The sequence below is a fragment of the Lithobates pipiens genome, unplaced genomic scaffold (genome assembly GCF_037356315.1).
Source record: "Lithobates pipiens isolate NorthernLeopardFrog02 unplaced genomic scaffold, aLitPip1_a1.2 Scaffold_23, whole genome shotgun sequence".
NCBI lineage: Eukaryota > Metazoa > Chordata > Amphibia > Anura > Ranidae > Lithobates > Lithobates pipiens.
In genome coordinates, this window is record NW_027507785.1 from 91,466,753 (window position 1) to 91,488,531 (window position 21,779).

The 21,779-nt window shown below is 40.7% G+C and overlaps 1 protein-coding gene across 5 annotated transcripts in view; it reads left to right on the forward strand.

Annotated features, from left to right (window-relative positions):
- The window catches only part of ERC2 (ELKS/RAB6-interacting/CAST family member 2), a 1,374,577-nt gene that overhangs the window by 399,798 nt on the left and 953,000 nt on the right, over window positions 1-21,779 (forward strand). For all 5 annotated transcript variants that reach the window (XM_077452044.1, XM_077452047.1, XM_077452045.1 and 2 more), the window contains one exon: window positions 14,519-14,686. In XM_077452044.1, coding sequence (XP_077308170.1) covers window positions 14,519-14,686 — 168 coding nt within the window. The remainder of the gene's footprint in view (window positions 1-14,518; window positions 14,687-21,779) is intronic.

Sequence of the window (21,779 nt, forward strand, 5' to 3'; positions counted from 1 at the left end):
TTCTGTCTCATGCAAGGCATGGATTTTTTGTGCTGGCCTTTCTCTGCTCTGGTCTGGATCAAGATTGAGATTGAGTACTATCAAAAGTCTGAGCTCAGCCCTTGCGATCCTTTTCAAAGACTATCTCATTCTTTGGAAGCCTTTGTCCTGGCTGTAGCTTGTATAGCTCTGCTGGTTCTATTAACATTTTGAAAGCTACTCTTTGAACCTAACAGAGATTTTGCTGTCTTCTCTCTTATAAAATAGCTTTTCTTGTTGCCATCACCTCTGTGAGGGGAGTTTCTAATCTAGCAGCTTTATCTTGTACAGAACTTTTTCTGGTGCTACACAGAGAAACGTTTTCCTTGAGGCCTCTTTTCTTCCTAAGGTGGTTCTCTCTATCACTTTAACCAGGACATTGTGCTTTTATCTCTGCATCGGTATACGCCAAGGTGCAAACTGTTCGAGTTTATTGCTCTGCTGTGAATTTTTCCAATGCACTAACCCAATTTCTATCATTTTAAAAGTCCCTGTAATGGACTACCTGTCTCATTTCCTGTATTGTGAGGTGGTCAGCTTATCATTCAAATTTATAGGCTTAGGACAAGGTTCTACTTTTTCCTGTCAGGCACACTCCACTGGATCCATGAGTGCATCTTTGGCTTCATTATTTGGCTTCTGTTTCTCAGATTTGTAAAGTTGGTTTACCAAGTTTTACCAGTTGGATGTTTAGGCCTTGTCCGATGCCAGCTTTGGACTTAACTTGTTGAGCCAGCTCTTGTGCTGCAAGTTACCGCAGTTGTTACGCTGTTTTGGAGGGCTTACTAAATACCCTCATTTACTTACCTTCACAGGGACCAGGTGATGCTGTATCAGAGGTCCCTACAGGCTGAATTGGTGTTTGTGAGGAACCTAGATCGCAATGACTCAGGTAACTATGATTTGCTTTAGGGACTCAGCTAACTATGATTTGCTTTACCAGGTTAGAAAATCTACACCCCTTGCATAAAAGGTTAGAGAAGGGTGGGACGATGGTAGATTTTGTTCAGAGTTCAGCTTAAGGCTAGGTTCACACTATTGCGATGCGGGAACGCCGCGAATCCGCGGCGTTTTCCCGCATCGCTCACCTCCCGCCGGCAGTTCACACTGCCCTATGCGGACGGCTGGGGGTGTCAATGTTATGTTAATGACACCCCCAGATCCGTCGGCATATCGCAGTGCGATCTGCCGACTCGCACAGGAATCGGATCGCATGGTGTGAACCCCCATGCGATCCGATTCCGTTGCGGACCCAAAAAAGGGTCCTGTGCGAGTTTGCTGCGGGACAGCTGCGAGTTCAGCCATACTATCTGTATGGCTGAACTCGCAGTGCTACGGAGATCGGATGTGATTTGCTGTGCGAATCACATCCGGATCTCCCCCCGCAGCAGTGTGAACCCAGCCTTAAGGGACACCAGTCTCACCTCTCTGTCTTTATGATCCACTCCTACCACTGCTTTTCCATACAACTGGAGCATGATGGGAGCGGGGGAGGGGGGTTATTTGGTAGACTAACTTTTGTTTAATAGTGTCCAATCTCCACTAGGCAGCAGTATAACCCACTTGTTTCAGAAATACTACTGATCCTGTATCCCTTTATAGAGGAAAGAAAAACTATTGTAGAATCCTACTTGTTCAAGTCCTGGAGATCATATAGCTACATGTATAAGTCATTCTTGCCATTCTGTTGCCTGAGATAAAGTTGAAAGTGTTTGTCCAACCAATTATTTTTTTCTTAGTTATAGATAGATGGGGAAAAAATATAACCTTGTTGGGTCTTTACTGCTATTCAGGAATTGGTCAGAAATATATTCCCAAATTTTCCTTCCCAATGACATTGTTTTACCATAGAGCAAATGGAAGAAAATCTCCAGCAGTAAGACAATCCGAAATAATTTTTTTTTAGTGGAGTAAGAGAAGTCTAGGGCCAGTAGTAAAAAGCGAACAAGCCTTTTTTTGCCTTTGTTTCCTTTATTTTTTTACCTGGTGATTCTGCCAGTAACATCCAGTCCTAGAATGACAGCACTCACTCACCATACTGTATCTATGGAGGAGCAGCATTGTCACCCTAGGACAGGATTTCAGAGTACCCCCTCCCTCCTTACCTCATCTCCACAACAAAGGGAGGAGGTGTTCTGTAGTCCACAGCGATAGCTAGCAACAATACTGACCGATAACAGTAGTAAGTACAGCACGTTATCAGCTCAAAAGATTTCAGGCAAGATCAACAGTTTTTATTTGCATGTATCAACCAGATATAACAAAACACAAAGTAGAGTTAAATAAGGGTTTAATATCCTTTTAGAGATGCCAATTGTTCCTTTTTAGTTCCTTCCAGTTGATTGCAAATGAAGGAAATACCATGTTGCAATAGTGCTTCACTCCTGTCATCAAGGCCACCAAAGTTAGCCACCTTTGCAGCAATTTTGAGTTGTTGTTTTTTTTGTGCAAAAAACAAGATGAAAAAAATTTAATGTAGTTAGAAGTTTTGATGGTTCCACGCTCTGATTTAAATTTTTGTTGATTCAAATACAGTTTTGGTGGAGGTGAGTGAATTTTATTAGCCTTTTGTTACAGGCAGAGTGGCTGTACATTATTGTATTATTATTATGTTTCTAATTATTACCTTAGAACTGTAGACAACCTTTACTGAAATAAAGCTACACTCTTCATTCTTCACCCCATAACTTTCTACATTAACCATTATTTTTGATTATTTATTAATTTTTTACTTATATAGCACCAACCTTTACTGCTATTCTGTAAAAAGTAAAAACATATAGAATCTAGCTATAAATATCTTTAAACATGAAAAATAGAAGCTGTATGAATAGGAACCATGCTTGGAAAATCTTGCATTAACGTAAAAGGGATAACTTTAACCACCTCAGTACTGGGCACTTCACCCTCTTCCTGCCCAAGCCAATTTTTAGCTTTCAGTGCTCTCACACTTTGAATGATAATCACTTAGTCATGCAACACTTTTATCTTTTTTTTTTTTTACACAAATATAGCTTTCTTTTGGTGGTATTTAATCACCACTGGGTTTTTTATTTTTTGCGCTACAATTGAAAAAGACCCACCATTTTGAAACAAAATGTGTTTTCTTAGATTTTGTTATAATATTTAGCAAATAAGTAATTTTTCTTCATAAATTTTGACCAAAACGTATACTGTTACACTTTTGGTCTGTGTGAAAGTTATAGCGTCTACAAGCTATGGTACCAATCATGACAATTAATCACATCTTGTCTCATTTCTTGAGGCCCTAACATGCCAAGACAGTACAAATATCCCCCAATGAACCCTTTTTGGAAAAGTTCAAGGTTATTTAATAAAAGGCATGGTGAGTTTTTTGAAGTTGTAATTTTTTTCCTACAATTCTTCGGAAAATGTCATATTAACAAGTTATATCTCACACACAGCATAGGCATAATTGCAACTACACCCCAAAACACATTCTGCTACTCCTCTTGAGTATGGTGATACCACATGTGTGAGACTTTTTCACAGCCTGGCCACATAGAGAAGTGCAACATTCAAGGAGTACTTCATGCATTATCCACTTTAAGACCAGGCCTTCTGCCGATACTTTTTATTTACAAGTAAAAATCTGTATTTTTGCTACAAAATTACTCAGAACTCCTTGGTGGTGGGTTTTGCAAATATTTATGTCACACGGTATTTAGGCAGCAGTTTTTCAAACACAATTTTACACACTAACACATAAATACATTTTAATGAATTTCAATGCACACAGAGACAATAGAATACCCACATTTTTGGTAAAATATAAAATACGGTGTTGCACCAGGTAAATAGAGACCAAACGAGTCACACTTTAAAATTGCACACACTTGTGAAATGGCGCTAGATTTCTGTATTTAAAAATCTCTATAGGTGACACTTTTATAAGCCTTTATTGGTTACCAGTTTAAAGTTACACAGGAGGTCTGGTGCTAGAATTATTGCTGTCACTCTGACATTTGTGGCAATACTTCACACGTGTGGTGCGATCACCGTTTACATATGCCCATGAGACCAATGTGCGTGTTTGCCATTGCGCACAAGCGCAATATTTATTTATTGGTGGAACACTGGTACACTAACAGATGTTTTTGTGCACTTGTACACTTTGACAGATGTTGATCGTCCACTGGCAGACACTGACAGATATTGATGTTGCAATGGAACACTATTGAACTATTGCAGATGTTGATGGGACACTGTGACAGATGTTTTGTACACTGGTACAGATGTTCATGGGAACACTTGGACAGATTTTCATGGGACAGGGACAGTGGTGACAGCGGTGCCTGGTGTACTGTGTGGGGGTGGCTGCAGTCTGTGTGATCTGTGACAGCTCTCTGTGTAAAATCATCTCTTACACCAAGAGCTTTCAGCACAGGCTGCAAAATCCCCTGCATCCCACACTGAAATCTCACTGAGCTCAGTGGGGAAAACTGACACAGAGACATGTGTCTCTGTTTACACTGTGACTGTTAATTGGGAGAGCCAATCACAGCACCTATATCCCGATCTGTGATGGGCTGTATCCGAAAGATCACAGTCATCACAGGATCGCACTGCTGCGTGGCTTTGTGGTGGTGCACAGGCTAACTTCCTGAGCGACGTACTGGTATGTCGATTTAGAATGACAAAGCTCCCACCCCACCATTTAAGTACAGTGGGTGGGTGGGAAGAGGTTAAAAAAAGCAACAGGATTTTGGTAGCGGTAATTATTAGAAATTAGGTGAAGGGGAAGAGATGTTAAGAATCAAGACTATATGATATATATATATATATATATATATATATATATATATATATATATATATATATATATATGATATATGATCTATAAGATATCTAAAGCCAAGAACAAAAATGTAACATATTGCAGGTTAGGCCTCATGCACACTGGGTGTTTGGCCCCAGTATATAAGACTCCAGCTTTAAGGTGTGTGTGGCAGGCACAGTCGTACCATCCAGCCCCGCTGCCAGCAGCATGTTAAACTCTATTAGAGCCCGACAGCGGGCAGGGGCTGGATGGTGAACCAAACAGTACTAATGTTTAGGGCAGTATGTGCCCAGGGAGGATTACCGGGAACACACACTGACTGCCCTAAACATTAGTACCACTTGGTGAACCATGCAGCCTTATGTAGCAGCAGGAGCTGCCAGTTTCTCATGGAGGTTTACAAACTGCCCACAGCAGGGCTGGAAAGTGTCTTTTGCTCACACTTAAAGGCTAGAGTCTCATTCCCCAGGGCTAAACGTCCAGTGTTCATGAGACCTTGAATGTGGTCACTGCATTTGTTTTAATGTTTCAGACTAAGAACATTTTTATTTTTAGCAAGTACAGAAAATTCCAGTTGGCCTTGCCAGAAATACAGTGTCTTTTTGACTTCCTGTAAATGGAACTAAAATCACAAACAATGTTATCTTCCTTCCAAGCTGTCTTCTGTAACCTACACATTTCCTTGTTCTCCCCCCATGTAATGGAGATGAAGAGAGGAAGACACATTTGGTTAGGAGTAGGATAAATAATAAAGTTAAAAGTTCTGTGGATATGTTTATGAATTATAGAATTTAAATTGTATGAAGGAGGAGAAGTAGGAGTGTTGTAGGCATTACCAAGGAGTATATTAATAAAAGTAAAATAGCACATTAGTCAGCTAACACTTGGTTGACCATCCCGGTCTATTTGCTCCACACGTATGATGTGCCTTTTGACATCAAGACTCACTGTCCTGATTTAATATTCTTTGCATTGGTCTGGGGTATGCTCCAGAAACAATGCCACATCTCTACCCTTCGCTCTACAGGGCTTATTGGATATCAGTTTGACAAAATGTTGATCCATGTATTTGGCTTGTTCTCTTTGTACTCTCAATGTGGAATGTTAATAATTACTGATGCTCTCTGAACATTTGACGTATTTCTAAAAAGTTTCAAACCCTCTCCAATTCTAGTCAAAGCAAAACCAAAGTTGGGCTGGAGTTTCACAAAGGCAGGTCTAAGGAACATATCATTTTTAGGTAGTGCTCTTTTTCTCGGGGGCTATGCTGATCCTGAGGGACATGAACAACCATTAAAAATGGAATGCAAGCTAGTTAGATGTTTTTTTCAGTTCAGATCAGAGTTGTTTCCTTTTCGGGATGCTCATTTTTTCAGATAATAAATAATCTACAATAAAGTTGTTTGGAGGTGTTTTACCTGCCAAAGGATTTGCATTTATAATTCAATATATTTATTAACTTGAGCATGTGGTATAGATTAGACATTCGTTTTCATCCGAATGCATTTTCATCCAAATTTCAGGTATTTTCGTTATCGTTTTAACAAACGATAACAAAAGTGCAGAATCCGAAAAAAGAAAGATCGGACAGAAACAAATTCTTTATTTTCGTTTTAGTTGTGACAATAGTTCGATATAGATAGGAGATTCGACATGATGCTGACAATGACAATCTGTGTCTATCGAACCTGTGGTCGAATGTGCCTAACCTTTTCTCTATTAGTCCAAGATTATTCTACATAGAGAGAAAAGATTCGACATGGAGAGAAAAGACTCGACATAGAGAGGAAAGATTTCACTAAGATAGAAAATATCACTGCTGGAATTGGGTGGGGGAAGTAAAATAAAAATGATGATGATGAATGTTATTGGCTGATTGTAACCAAAGAGGAGGAGCAGTAAAATAGCTAGAACTAAGTATACACATAAAGCCAACTTCCTTTCACTTACGATTGCTAGCAGTGAGAGACACACACACTGAATCATTTCAGAAGACAGTCAATCTTAGCTGGTCCGTTTGTCAGAGAACCTGAATTATTTAGCAATTAAGCATAAGCACAGCAGCAGAACAATAGTGAACCAAGCTACAGTTCAACTTAACTTTTTCATAATAATCTGCTGCTATTGTGTTAGTGTTGTGAAATTGATAGTGATACTAGTGTTGCTAGTGTTGTGATAGCCTCAGAGGCTGCCTGTGTTGTGGGGGGGGGGGGATTTATTATTATAGATTCTATATTATAGATTGAGATTCTATATAGATTCTATATACCCTATCTTGTTACCTGTCTGATTAGTGATCACTATCACCAGTCCATTTTCTGTTTGAACTATAAACATTCAACATGAACGTCAAAGATTCGACAAAGCAGCGAAAAATATTCAAACGTCAAATCTTTGACTTATGGTGTCTGTCGAAAGTTCTAAGAAGATTCGACGGATTAGATAAACTATACGGAGTCATACAGTTTAGCTGCTCCGTCTAATCTTCTTTGAACTTTTGACAGACACCATAAGCCTGCAATGACAGATTCAACTTTAATTCATTTGCATTTTTTAACGAAAAACAAAATAAATAAAAACGAATTTCGGGAGTAACTAAATTAATTAATTTTTCAGACGAAAACGAAATTCCCAAATGAAATATTTCAATGTGCACATGTCTAGTATAGATCAAACATTACGCATTGCCAGTACAAAGAGAACAAGCCAAATACATGTATCAACATTTTGTCAAACTGATATCCAATAAGCACTGTAGAGTGAAGGGTAAAGATGTGACATTGTTTTTGGAGCGTACCCCAAACCAATGCAAAGAATATTAAATCAGGACAATGAGTCTTGATATCAAAAGTCAAATCATATGTGTGGGGCAAGTAGACCGGGATGGCCAAACAAGAAAGAAGTAAAAAGAAAAAGGAGTGTGGGGAAATGTAAAAAGCAGAAAAAGTGTAAAAGATAATTTAATCAGCAAAAAATGTACATAGCTCTACCACACAGCACAGTCATACCTCATTCACAGGTCTCCTCCCCACTACCATCCGGTGACTGGACAATGAAAGGAAAAGGAGCACACTGGTGAGCTGTTCTCTTAGTCACTCTGCTGTCTCCTCTTATCAGCATGCTCAATGCACTGCAACACTCTTGATTGGCTACTTAAGCTGCTCCCCATCCCAGCTGTGCTGTACAGAACCTGAAAGAGGCCTGAAAATGAGGCCTGAAAAGAACCTGAAAATACCAAATTCAAAGTCAAATTAACGTACTTTCACTGCATGTATTTAAAAAAAAATGCACATTCAAGAATCTACTGTTTATTACAGACCTACATTATTGTGTGTATTTTATATTTGCCTGGATTTCAGCTTTAAGTATCCAACATTTTGCAAATTATGGCACACTACATTAAAAACACATTTCCAAACCTTTCGACTAGTCAAATGTCACATACTGTATCAAGTTAGGAAACCCAGTAACCAAAGTCTACGTTTGCAGCAGTGTATAAACAGTTGGATATGGTGTGGGGTTTATTAAGATTAATCAAGATTTACAGTAACTGTGTCCATTCCTGTCACCTTTCAGCAGCTGTCACTGCGTAACCCCCCCTTCCATTTCACAGAGGAAATAAGATCACATTCTAAATGCAGTTTAACCCCTTGAAGCTTAAGGTGTTCAATAGTTTGAAGAAGACAACTGGCCCAATACAGTATATTCACAGCAATCCACAGATCTTCATTTTACTCTCAAGGGGAGAGGGTACTTAGATCTAATTTTACTCTTTTCTGCAATTGATTGCCAGCTTTTATTACCAGCTGAGCCCGCCAGATACCGAAAAAAAAAGGCACAGGCTTCCAAAATTATGTGGTGTTGAGTGAAAAGTCAGAGGGAGAGCCTTCTTGTGTACAAAGAAAGCACATATTTCATGAATGTACTCGGTGAAGTCGTTTTAGCAAGGTCTCCCCACTTTTCCTATTTTCTAGTGCCATATACTGTAGCTTTGAAATTTTTTTTCTCTTAACGTTAAGGAAAATTAATGAGCCATTTTAATGTGAAATGTTTATATGGCCTCAAATCCAAAAGCCTACATCGATTTCCTAAATGAGTCTACAGCCATGTTTTATGAATGCCGTTATAACTTCTGCTCCAGCATTTTTCATGGAAGCATGAGAGGGGGGGGAGGAACTAAGTATGCCTGGCGGGTCAAAAATGGCATTCACAGTTTCCACCATGCTATCGAATTAGCTTCCATGGCAAGTTGGTAAGGACTGCGAAAACAAGCATTTGAATCCTCCTCTGTATTAGCAGAAGTAGACTTGCAGCCCTGTGAACTGTAAAGGAGTTCTTCGTTCGAGACATTACCAGTACAAAACACCTGCTTTATATACTTGTGGTCCAAGTGAAACACTTTAGTGAAAGTCTAATATATCCTTGGTAAAGGACTGTATAGTCTACTTTTTTTGCCGAAACTTGATCTTTCACCTTCAACTTCTGTTAGCAGGGGGAACAAAATTTGAATACGATTATTAGCACAGTGGGGCCTTCTTAGAACAGAAGGTATTCATGTCTTTTTACATCAAATATCCCAAAAATAAGAGGATATTCATTTTGTTTTTTGGAATAGTGGGCAGAGCCAGGCAGATCATTTGATTATCTGCCTTTGGCTAACTGTATATCCAGAACTGCTATGGTATAACACAGATACAGCCTAATATTACAGAGCCATTTATTCCAAACTGTTGGTCATTATTAATGCAGTACATGGAACAAATATTTTCTATGTAGCAGAACTTGTGGACAAACAAATATAATCCAACAGGTTATGCTTAGGCAGGCCAAAGGGTTAAAAAAAAAAAAAAACGAATTGAATAGGATAATTAGTATGACTTTAACAAATATGGATACTAAGAACGCGTGTTACTTTTAATCATGCCTTATGTTTAAAGTGCTTGAAAGAATTGCCCCCCTTTCCTTTGTGTAACCTATATTAGTAACAGATTGGTTGTTGTGCTGCATAGAGCAATTAGTTATCTTTTAGTATGCAGGTTATAAATGGATTGGGGGATATATTTGGTAACTGTCGGCTACATCAGTAATTTTTAAATAAGGATGGCCAATACATGGTGCAAAAGTGTTAACAGGGGAATCAACAATTGTCTTCTCCCGACTCATGCCCTGCAACAATTTTGGACTAGGATCATGTATAACAATAGGAATAATGGGATGCTTTCTTTGATGTACTATTTTCCTGTTTAAAGAGATCTACAGACACTATTAAAGTGAAATGTTATGTTTGCAAACGTGCTTGATTTTTTGGGAAAAAGAATAAAGAGTTTAAGGTTTGTACATGTATTTTAATAAGAAGACCAAATGATAATGTATCAAGCAGAATATATAAAAGTGTTACTTTTACAATGGTATACTGGAAGAGTATGCTTGGGAAATGCACACCAGGGAGGATATCCTTAGAGCCTTGTTCCAAGCACGAAAGCTGATTATGGTACATTGGAAGTCAGAGGACCCCCCTACTGTAAGGGAATGGGTTAAGACTATTGTCGGATTATTAAGAATGAAAAAACTTACATACCAACAAAGGGGAAAGGCACATAAATTTGAGAGGTTATGGGCACCATGGTTGGATGTTTCGGGGCTTGCTCTGGTGGATTTGACCGTGATTAGGCTATTCAGGCTCAATGTTGGCTAGTTTAGATTGTCTTTGCAGGAAATATTGACAGACTACTTGAGAGGAGACGGTATTGCCTCAGTGCATTGTGGAAATCTAACTGTTGTTTGGTTCTCCCGTTTATTCAATATTCAAGATGACTTGAATATTGTATTAAAAGATTTAATAGTTTTCTAAAACTATCATCAGTGGCGGATGTGTTTCCGTGGGATTTATACTGACATGTACTGTTGTCAATGTATGTTGATGCATATTCAATAAAAAGCTTTGTTGGATTAAAAAAAAAAAAGAAATTATTTACCATAAATGTATCATGTGTGTAAAATGTAAGGTCTCTGTACTTTATGGTAGCTATATAGAGATTTTTCATCAGAACACATAGAAGTGGGTTCAGTTTTGGTATCACATGGATCTTTTACTTGTTAAATGCTTTGGGGTTGAAAATTATTATTAATTAGCTGCAATTAAGTTTGTCTTCAATTTTGTAATGTGTACTAGAGAGATTGACAGTTGAAATCCTATCGGTCAGTATGGGCATGTACAATACAATCTTAAAGACTAGGTTCACCTTTTCTTTTTCTTTTTATTCTAAAGTACAGCTTTCCTGTGTACCAATATACCATTAAATTGGTTGTAAACCCCATTCATGAAATTTGACCTTAGCATGTATATATGTAGTATTCACTTAACTCTCTCCAAAGCTGGGTGGGCTGGTCTGCATGCAGCAATTGCCTAAAAAAGCTTCAGAACTTTTTTTTGAGTGCAGCACATTTCTAAAATGCAAGAAAATTTACAGATGTGAATGAAGCCTCATTGTTCTTGTGTTAACACACCAATTTCACTTTCAAGACCTATTCACATCTAGCATAGTGAGATTGCACATTTTGTGTCTAGTTTTTTCTGTGACACACACAGGGCAGACTGTTGATTTAAATGGGCTGTGCTATATGTGGCTTATGAGACATGTTGGCGTTTTGTGGGTTGCATATTTTTTACTGTGCGTTTTTTCACATGGCAAAATGCGTTTGCTTCTGTGTTTGGTGTGGTGTTCACAATTAATGGCACTGAAAGCGCAACTAGTAATTTTAGGTGTATAAAGGTGGCCATACACTATAAATCTGATTGTACAATCTCCTTTAGATCTGCCATTAATTATGTAGTACAAGGGCCTGTCTGATTGGATATAGAGTGATTGGCTAGCTATTTCCTCCAATTTATATAAATTTGGTAAATCTAAAGAGAAAATTGAGTACTGTCCGTGATACTTTTTTTATTTGCTCTAACATACAATTTTTCAGGACAAGCTTTCAGGGTATGTCCTCTTCTTCAAGATCCAAGCAGTACTGCTTGGACCTTGAAGAAGGGGACATACCCCGAAAGCTTGTCCTGAAAAATTGTATGGTAGAGCAAATAAAAAACGTACCATGGACCGTACTCAATTTTCTCTGTCACAATTGCACTAATATGGCTACAATCACATTAAGTATGTAAATCTAAAGGAGATTGTACAATCAGATTGTATAGTGTATGGCCACCTTTATACACCTAAAATTAACAGTTTTGCTTTCAATGCTATTAATTGGTAACGGCACACAAAACACAGAAGCAAACACACATTTTGCTGTGAGAAAAAACAAGTGGCAAATGCTTAAAAAACGCACAGTATAAAACTCGCAACCCACAAAATGCCAACATGTCCCATAAGCCACATATGACACAGCCCATAAATCAACAGGCTGCCCTATGCATGTCACAGGAAAAACACAACAAAACGTTCACTCCCACTATGCTAGATGTGAATGGGTCGTTAAAGTGAAAATGGTATGGTAACACAAGAACAATGAGGCTCCATTCCCATCTGTGAATTTCCTTGCGCCAAAAATTGCAGTAAAAAATGCACCCCGCTCCGCTCTAAAAAAAAGTTCTGAAGCTTCTTTGGGGAGATTGTGCTGCATGTAGGGCAGCCCATTCAGGTGGATGGGCTGCCTTATCTGTGATGAGTAAAAATGCTCCAAAACACCTCCCCACCTCGCTAAAAAAAAACGCATGTGGGATTGCAAGTTCCCGCTATGCAGAGATGTGAACGGGGCTTGACAGCTGAGTGTTTCTGTCCACTCCTTTCAATGTACTTGTAAAAAGATGGTCATACACTATCAATCTGATTGTGTATTTAGTGAGAAGGGTGATCACTGATTGATTACATTTCATTTAAAAAACATGCAGCTGGGAGTGGGAGGGTGGATGATGAAGGGTGTGTGCTAATGAGATCAGCTTGTCAATTCCTTCCTGTGTCATGACCTAAAGTCTGTAAGGACGTAAGACAGAAGCAATAGATACGTTTGGAAACATGGATGGAGGACATTAAAGTACGTGTCTGGAAAGCTTTAATACTTTTGTAAAAAAAGTACATGAATGCTATATTGGTGCATAGGGGAGCTGCAATTTAAAAAAAAAAAAAAAAAAAGTGAACTTAGCCTTTAAGAAGATTTCTCACGCACACCCCTGTAGTTCTAAGCTTTTTTGATACAGTCATTGTCAGTAAACACTGTTCTTCCTGAATACTTAGCCAGTGTCCTCTGATGATGCTGATGAATCCTTTTGTTCCTTATCCTCTTCTTGCATAGATTGTTTATTTGCAGGCTGTGCAGAAGCTGAGCGATCACATACCAGCCTATGTGATGCAGAGCTGAGGTATTAAAGGCTGGAGAAGCGTGTTTCTGGAAGTCTGTAAAGCTCACCATACAATAAAAAAGCTGAATATTTCTGCATAGTGAAATGCCGGATGGGCGGAAGCCCAACAATGTCCTCCCATTCTTTACCGGGGGAAGAGGGTTCGTGCAGGGATCGGTGGTGGGTTGTGTCTCTTGGCCACAGTGCATCATCGATCACGGTAAAGAGCCTATGATGTATGCTCTTTACCATGTGATGAACTGTATCCAATTACAGCTGATCACAGTGTGAACAGGGAATTCCTCAGCAGGGACAACTGCACTGGCAATCAGGGCAGTGATCATCAGTGTCCTGATTATCAGTTCAGCCCCAACAATGCCCACCAGTGCTGCCAATCAATGCCCACTAGTGATACCTTCTAGTGCCCACCAGTGATGCATTTGAGTGGCCACCAATGATGCCATTCAGTGCCCACCAGTGATGCATTTCAGTGCCCATCAGTGATGTATTTCAGGGCTCATCAGTGCCTCCTCATCAGTGATGCCTATCAGTGTCATCTTTCAGTGCCCATCAGAACCGCCTATCATTTCCACCTCTCCGTGCTGCCTAACAGTGCCCATCAGTGCTGCATATCAGTGCCGCCTCATCAGTGCCCATAAATACAGCCTATCAGTGGCTGCCAGTGCAGCCTCATCAGCACACATCAGCAAAGGAGAAAAATTACGTATTTACAAAATTATATAACAGATTATATAATTATAATAAGAAAAAGGTATTTTTTCAAAATTTTCTGTCATTTTTCGTTTATCAAAAAAAAATTATAAAAACCCAATGGTGATTAAATACCACCAAAAATAAAGCTCTTCCTGTCTAAAAAAAAAAAAATGATAAAAATGTAATTTGGATACAGTGTTGCATGACTTCGCAATTGACATTCAAAGTGCAACAGCACTGAAAGCTGAAAATTTGCCTGGGCAGGAAGGGTGTGAAAGTGCCCTGTAGGCAATTGGTTAAAGGAAGAAGTAGGAAAGTTGGTGGAAATAAAAAAACAGGTGATATAGTATTGAGGGAGGTGTAGTCCAGAGAGGTAAAACTTGCCCTTTTCTGTGATTCAGTAGAGCAGTGCATGATGGGATATTTCTTTTTTTTTTTTTATTGAACAGAGAGCTGCATATTGAAGGCTGCCATGAACTAGGTGAACAGTGAGAAATATGTACATTGGGATTGTTTGGGCAGAAAAGACATTAATAAAGGCTTTTGTTTAATATGACAAGCAAAATTCTGCCTGAAAAAGTGAAATTAGCCTTAAACTATCCCCACATAGAACCCTGTTCATTCTTTTTTGTTTTCTTCAGGTGGATGCTTTACGGCTGAGACTGGAAGAGAAGGAATCGTTTCTGAACAAGAAAACCAAGCAGCTTCAGGACCTTACCGAGGAGAAGGGCACCTTGGCTGGGGAGATCAGAGATATGAAAGACATGCTTGAAGTTAAAGAGAGGAAAATTAACGTCTTACAAAAAAAGGTATTGTTTCCACAACCGTGAGTCTTTTCTAAAACTGATCCTGATTGGAATATGATTTCATTCAGCGTATGCGATTCTGTGAACCTTGTAGTAGGCCTATATTCCTGGTCTTAGGAAAGCGTAAAACTTGGGTGACCTCTTCTGAGTTTGATGTGTTGTTCATTCAGAGTTAGCCTTTTGTGCACCATTGCAAGGAGTAGTTATGTGATTTGGCCTTTCTCCCCTGACATTTCTCATTAGCATGGTGTTCTTTTCCATAAAACTGCTGTACACATTGCAAGAGATTATCGGTTTCTGGGATGCTGTGACCACTTCTGGCACCAAGAACCATTCCATGGTCAAGTTAGCTTAGGTCACACATCTGGAATTTAGTTGAGGTCCAACTGAACCTCTCAATCATGTCTGTGGGCTTTATGCTCTAAAGCTGTCTAAAAAAACATTTAGATCAAAAACTTTTCAGGATGTTGGTTCGATTTACTAATGATTTTTTGGGTCAAATTGACTTCATTTTTGAAAAAAAATTTGAAGGCGGATGGAAAATCTTTGCTGAGCAAACAAAATTCCAACTGTAATTATGCTTTCTCTTTTGAGAAAAAATGTTATATAACATAGGTGTGCACACGTGGTGTGCTGGTTGTGCCTGGGCACACCCTAATCACCTTGAGCACCAGTGGGTGCAAGTGTGTGCGAGACACACTGTGCCCTGCCGCACACTGCACACATATAGAATCTGTCCTATTTTGACAAATGTGCTAGATCCACTACTGCTAGATCCTAGGAGCTGGGGGCAGGTATACTGTACTGTGAGCCGCAACATGCCTGCTTATTGTGTACAGCAGCTCTCCCAGTTATTCGCACAGAACCCACCCTGAGCCCAGAACCCACCCTGCCCTGTATATCTCTATGGGAGCAGAGGAGGGGAGGGAGGATCTGCCCAAGTCATGTTAGTATGGTCACAGCAGCCTGCACTGTCCACACAATGTAAGTAGCTGCTTCTATCTGTTGGTGGAAGTCAGGGATGGGCAGTCAGGTGAGGCAGAGCCATGATCATAAAAAAAAAATCGACTTTGAGGGTCGTAGCTTAGCAAATTTGGGAGGTAGGTAGCTGAAGTCCTACCCCACCACTGGTCAGATGTTGAGGCTCCTACGACCTATGGCTCCAGAGATATGGGGCTCGTTGTGCAGCCTGTCAGAAGCTACATACAGAACAGCCAGTTTAAATACAAGCTGGCACACTCTGCAGCTGAGAGGATGAGCTCACGGTGCCTCTCCTCACTTCTTGTCAGAGGCACTGAGCTCAATGGTCAGCTTGGAGACTTGGACCAATGGTAAAGTACCATTAGCCCAAGCTGTCCAATAAAAATGCTGCAGTGGAGGCACACCTCTCACTGCAGTGTCATAGAAGGGGGATGTGTCTAAAAGACAAATGCTCCCTTCCAGCCCAGACCTCTTGACTACAAGGAAGAAACTTGTGTTTATGGGTATAAGATTTACCCACAATCCCATGTTTTTGTCACACAGTTAAGAGGGAAAATTAGAATCTGCTGCTGAAAAGGTACAAGCTAAATCATATATTAGTATGCTATATGTTATAAGATAATAATTTATTATTTATCTATTTACTCTGAAATTACTGGTTGGAAGTTACAACTTCAAACTTCAGTAATTTGTCCATTAAGTCACCTGCTTGAGTACAGTTTTTTTTAAACATAGTAAATTACCTTAAAAAACAACTTTTTCATGAATAAAAAAAAGCTGCTGTTTTTGTAAAGAAAGATGATGTTATGCCGAGTAAATAGATACCTAACATGTCATGCTTTAAAATTGCGCACACTTGTGGAATTGCGCCAAACTTCAGTACTTAAAAATCTCCATAGGCAACTCTTTAACATTTTTTACAGGTTACATGTTTAGAGTTATAGAGGAGGTCTAGTGCTAGAATTATTGCTCTCGCTCTAATGTTTGTAGCATAGGTAACTTGTGTGTATCTGGCTCTGATATTACCCAGTCCCTCACCAGCCACTGACCTCATTTCATGTCCCTTGTGGAAGTGGAAGGAGAGCTCTGTTGGGGAAGTGGAGGAAGAGGTCAGTCCTACTGAGGTAGGTGGGCGGGGGGAGATGTGAGATGTGCTCTCCTGGACTCGGCCCCCTGTACACAGCATAGTCCTGGACTTCGCCCCTGTCCACGAGTACTCCTGAACTCTTCCCCCTGTACCCAGTGTACTCCTGAACTCCTCCCCCTGTCCCCAGTGTACTCCTGGACTCTGCCCCTGTACACAGCATACTCCTTAACTCTGCCCCCTACACGCAGCATATTCCTGGACTCTGCCCCCTGTACGCAGTGTACTCCTGAACTCTTCCCCCTGTACCCAGTGTACTCCTGGACTCTGCCCCCTGTACACAGCATATTCCTAAACTCTGCCCCCTGCAGGCAGCATACTCCTGAACTCTGCCACCTGTACGCAGCATATTCCTAAACTCTGCCCCCTGTATACAGCGTACTCTTTAACTTTTCACTCTGTACATAGTACACTCCTGAAGTCAGCACTCTGTACACCATGTACCCAGCAAGGGCTACCTAAAGCCACAAAAGCTACTTAAAACAACACCCAGTTTTTGGCTTGGTATGCTAAGTGCCACATGTTCTTTTCCTCTTGCTGGATGGCACAAGTTATGATCTTGCACATTAGTCTTATTGTCTGTGTCTGCGTGTAAGGCAATATATATATACATACACATATATATACGCACACCATACTAACAAAAGTATTGGGACACCTGCCTGTACATGCACATGAACTTTAATGGCACCCCAGTCTTAGTCCGTAGGGTTCAATATTGAGTTGGCCCACCCTTTGCAGCTATAACAGCTTCAATTCTTCTGGGAAGGCTGTCCACAAGGTTTAGGAGTGTGTCTATGGGAATGTATGACCATTCTTCCAGAAGCACATTTGTGAGGTCAGGCAATGATATTGGGCACGAAGGCCTGGCTCGCAGTCTCCATCCTAATTCATCCCAAAGCTATTCTGTCAGGTTGAGGTCAGAACTCTGTTGTGCATGCCAGTTAAGTTCTTCCACCCAAACTTGCTCATCCATGTCTTTATGGACCTTGCTTTGTGCACTGGTGCGCAGTCATGTTGGAACGGGAAGGGGCCATCCCCAAACTGTTCCCACAAAGTTGAGAGCATGAAATTGTCCAAAATGTCTTAGTATGTTGATGCCTTAAGAGTTCCCTTCACTGGAACTAAGGGACCAAGCCCAACCCCTGAAAAACAACCCCACACCATTATCCCACCTCCACCAAATTATTTGGACCAGTTCACAAAGCAAGGTCCATAAAGACATGGATGAACAAGTTTGGGGTGGAGGAACTTAACTGACCTTCATAGAGTCCTGACCTCAATCCAATAGAACACCTTTTGGATAAATTAGAGCAGAGACTACGAGCCAGACCTTCTTGTCCAACATTAGTAAAACAATAATAATCTCCTGCGCTTGGGTGTTTAGTCTATGAATAAGTGGTGCGACCAACCCTTTGAATTTAAACAGTGCCTGCAGTTTTGTTGCTCTCCTCAGAACAATGGCTATTCTTAAAACTGTAACAAAAAAAGAAAAAAGGAGGACGCACCGACCTTGCGCAATACCAATGGTAAATTTTATTAAAAGTTCTAACAACAATATTACTCACAAATGAGCAGTTTGCACTACGGGCCATCATGCATTAGGAATTATGGCCTGATGGTCCACAGTGCAATGGTTTAAAAGGTGCCTGAGAATGATTGTAATTGCCTTGAAGCAAATCCTCACTGGGCCGCTGGAGGGGGAGGTATCAGGCTATTAGGTCAGTGAGGGTGTGTGCGCATGCGTGTGCACGTGCACACACAACTGTAGGGCAGAGAAATAATCAAAGCGATGAGAATGCCTGGGCAGAAGTGGTGTCAGAAGCGGTCGGACGTGCGGGATGGAACGCAAACACACCCGCACTTCCTGGCCGTGGCTGCTGCATGCACGGCGTTGGCCGGATGTGTGCACAGGAGTGGAAGTGACGCCGTGGACGGCTGGAAGTGGTGGGTAGAATGCAAATACGCCCAAACACTTCCCAGCTATGGGACGGCATGCGGCCCTCCTGGCGTACCTGGCGGCTCTGGTATTATACAGGTCTTACAGGACACTCTATTCTCCTCACATTCCTTCTCCCACCTATCGGCAGGGACTGCAATGCTGAGGTTAGACGCGACAGATGAGATATGATAGAGATGGGTATTTATGGTGATTGACTGTTAGGTCTTTACGGCCGACACCATGGTTAAACTTGTGGACAGCCTTCCCAGAAGAGTTGAAGATGTTATAGCTGCAAAAGGGGGGGGGGGGCAATGCAATATTGAACCCTATGGACTAAGACTGGCATGCCATTAAAGCTCATGTGCGTGTGAAGGCAGGTGTCCCAATACTTTTGACAATATAGTGTATGTTGTGTTCCATCTCTGCATGTAGTTGTTTCCCTGGAGTTCATCTTTTACAGATGAAAATACACCGATATTTACTTTTCTTTGTATAGAATTATTTATGCTCTGCTTCTTTCCCAAAGCTTTCTAGGAAAATTACGGAAATAAATTTTACTTATCAGCAGGGCAGGGAAATGGCGTTTGCCTTTCAAGTTGAAACCATTTGGTATAGCTGCGTAGAAGTTGACACATTCCAGCGTTGTGGCTGCCAGACACATCCTTTGAGCTCAGGCTCCTGTGGAAGATGCTGTATATAAAGCCGAATTAATTTACTGCTTCTTCTATTTCTTCTCCTGTGCTGTGATAAATTGATGCACATTCAAAGAATAGAAGCTAGATGATTACTTCCTCATCTAATCTGAACAATAATTGAAATAGTCATATTTAATTTTCTATCTCGTTTCTTGTCAGTGCTCGTTCCGACTGCCTTCCCTTATTGATTTACAGCTCTAGGCATCTTTCCTTTCAAGAAGAGAACGAGAAATAATTGCTGCTTTGTTGTGCGCTCCAGCTGAGCTGTTTAATGGTTCATTACGACAAACTGTGGCAGTGCCATTGCTGGCCTGGAACGCGTTCCCGATACGTTTCATCCATAATGCAACATCATAAAAATAGGCCCGGGGAGAAGAAGCCAGAGAAATGTTAAGCAATGATCCCGCCAAAGTGATGCTCTTTCAGCACATTTAATTACTACAGTGTTTCCCAAAAAAGGCCATCTTAGAAGTTTGGATTGTTTAACCTTTCAAAGGTTCATCTTAGTTAGTTTAGCTTTGTTTGTAGATTAATCACATGCGTAATGTTCTCTGTGTTTTCTTTCGGTGTGCATAAATCAAGTTGGTTCACTGTTTATTCTAACTCTTTTAATTGTTGTCAAGGTTGATATATAAAACAGGCTCCTGGTATTGCAATATCTATGTTTTTACTTTCTAACATGTCCATATAAGGCTAGGTTCACACGATACGACTTTGATCCGACTTTTAGTGTGATTATGTAGTGCTGCTTGGATGCAACATTGATACGGTTTGTAAATTTAATGGGGCCAAAATTGCACTGGACACCCACCAAAGTAGTACAGAAACCTTTTCCAAAATTGTTCAATGCTGAGTCGAATTTATGTGATCAGACACCATTGAAAACAACGTGATTTACCTTGTCATGAGATTCTGCGCAACTTAAGTCATATTTGAAATTGCCCTAGTGTGAACCAGGCCTAAAAAACATCCTTATTACAGGGAAGAACTAATTCATTTAGAATTCAGGAGCCAGTCAGTCCAAGTAAGTCAAGTCAGTCTAATGCTGACCGCTGATCACTGCCTGTGAAAGTGTACTCACTGTTGCAGTTTCCATGTAAATTGTCCTGTAATTGAAAATGACGTCATGCGCCTTTGCGCAGTAGGATGTTTCATTAACGGCACCTAAAGTGTGCCGTTTCTGTATTCCCTGCATGTCGGGACATTTCTATGGATGAGCTTCCCCTCTGAACGACACAGAGGAGAAGTCTTGCGTTGCTGCTCTGATTATCTCCTTCCTGATACGGTGCTATGGCCCATGTGCGAGATTTCAAAAGGAAAACAGAGTAATGACGGAAGTGACGTCCAGGGGTTTATGATCATGCAACTGCCATGATTAGCTGTCACAGTGATCACGTGATTGGAAAGAACTAAGAAGTGATCGTGAGCTTTCCGTTAGCCGCCCGCAACTGTGCAGTACACTCTTGGCACAGCTGTGTCGGCTAATTTATACGCAAAACATTTGCCTACTGTCGGCGCCTAGGGGATAAAGTATAACTAAAGGCAAAACTTTTTTTAGTTTTGGATATGGTGGAGAGCGGTGGCGGCTGGTAGTAATTATTCATTTGCTATTCTAACACACGTGGGTGGGATCCAAGAGCAATGCTCTGCGCCCGGAGCCCACCCTATTTTGAAGCCCATTAAAGTCTCTGGATCTAATCAGGTGCTTCAAAAAAAAACCTGCTGTAATTCATGCGCTCGGCATCCTGAAAGGGGCCGGACGCATGAATAGGGTGGCAGTAGCGATGGAAAGGGGAGGCGGATTAAGGTCCTTAATGGACAGGCCACCCCTGGTGAAGAGAGTAAAAAAAAAAAATTTTTTTTGGGATGTCCCCAGAAAAGTATAAGAGTGGAAATCTTCCAATGGGGACACTAGTTCTGGTGACCTGGGGATCCCTAAGGAATTCCCTCAATTTGCAGGGATTTCCTCTCACTTCTCTTTGACTATGGGACAACACATTGAGAGACAGATGGCAAAAATCTGACAGAGGTTATAACCCTCTCTTACCCAGTTCGGCTTCAGGACATTTATTTTTTATTTTTCGCATACATGTAAAAATCTTAGTTTTTGGCAATAAAATAACATAAACCCCCAGCTTCATACTGGCCCGCTGCGGTCCAACTGTGCTTTGTGCAAAGCACAGCTGCACTTTGCTATAGACTTCTATGATGTACTGTGATTTTGGTGCAGTTTCAGAAAGCGCACAAAAGATGCAGCATGCAGGAGTTTTAAGACACAATGGGGCAGTGTGAAGCCACCCTAAGGCTACACTATCCACAGGGTGACAACACTGC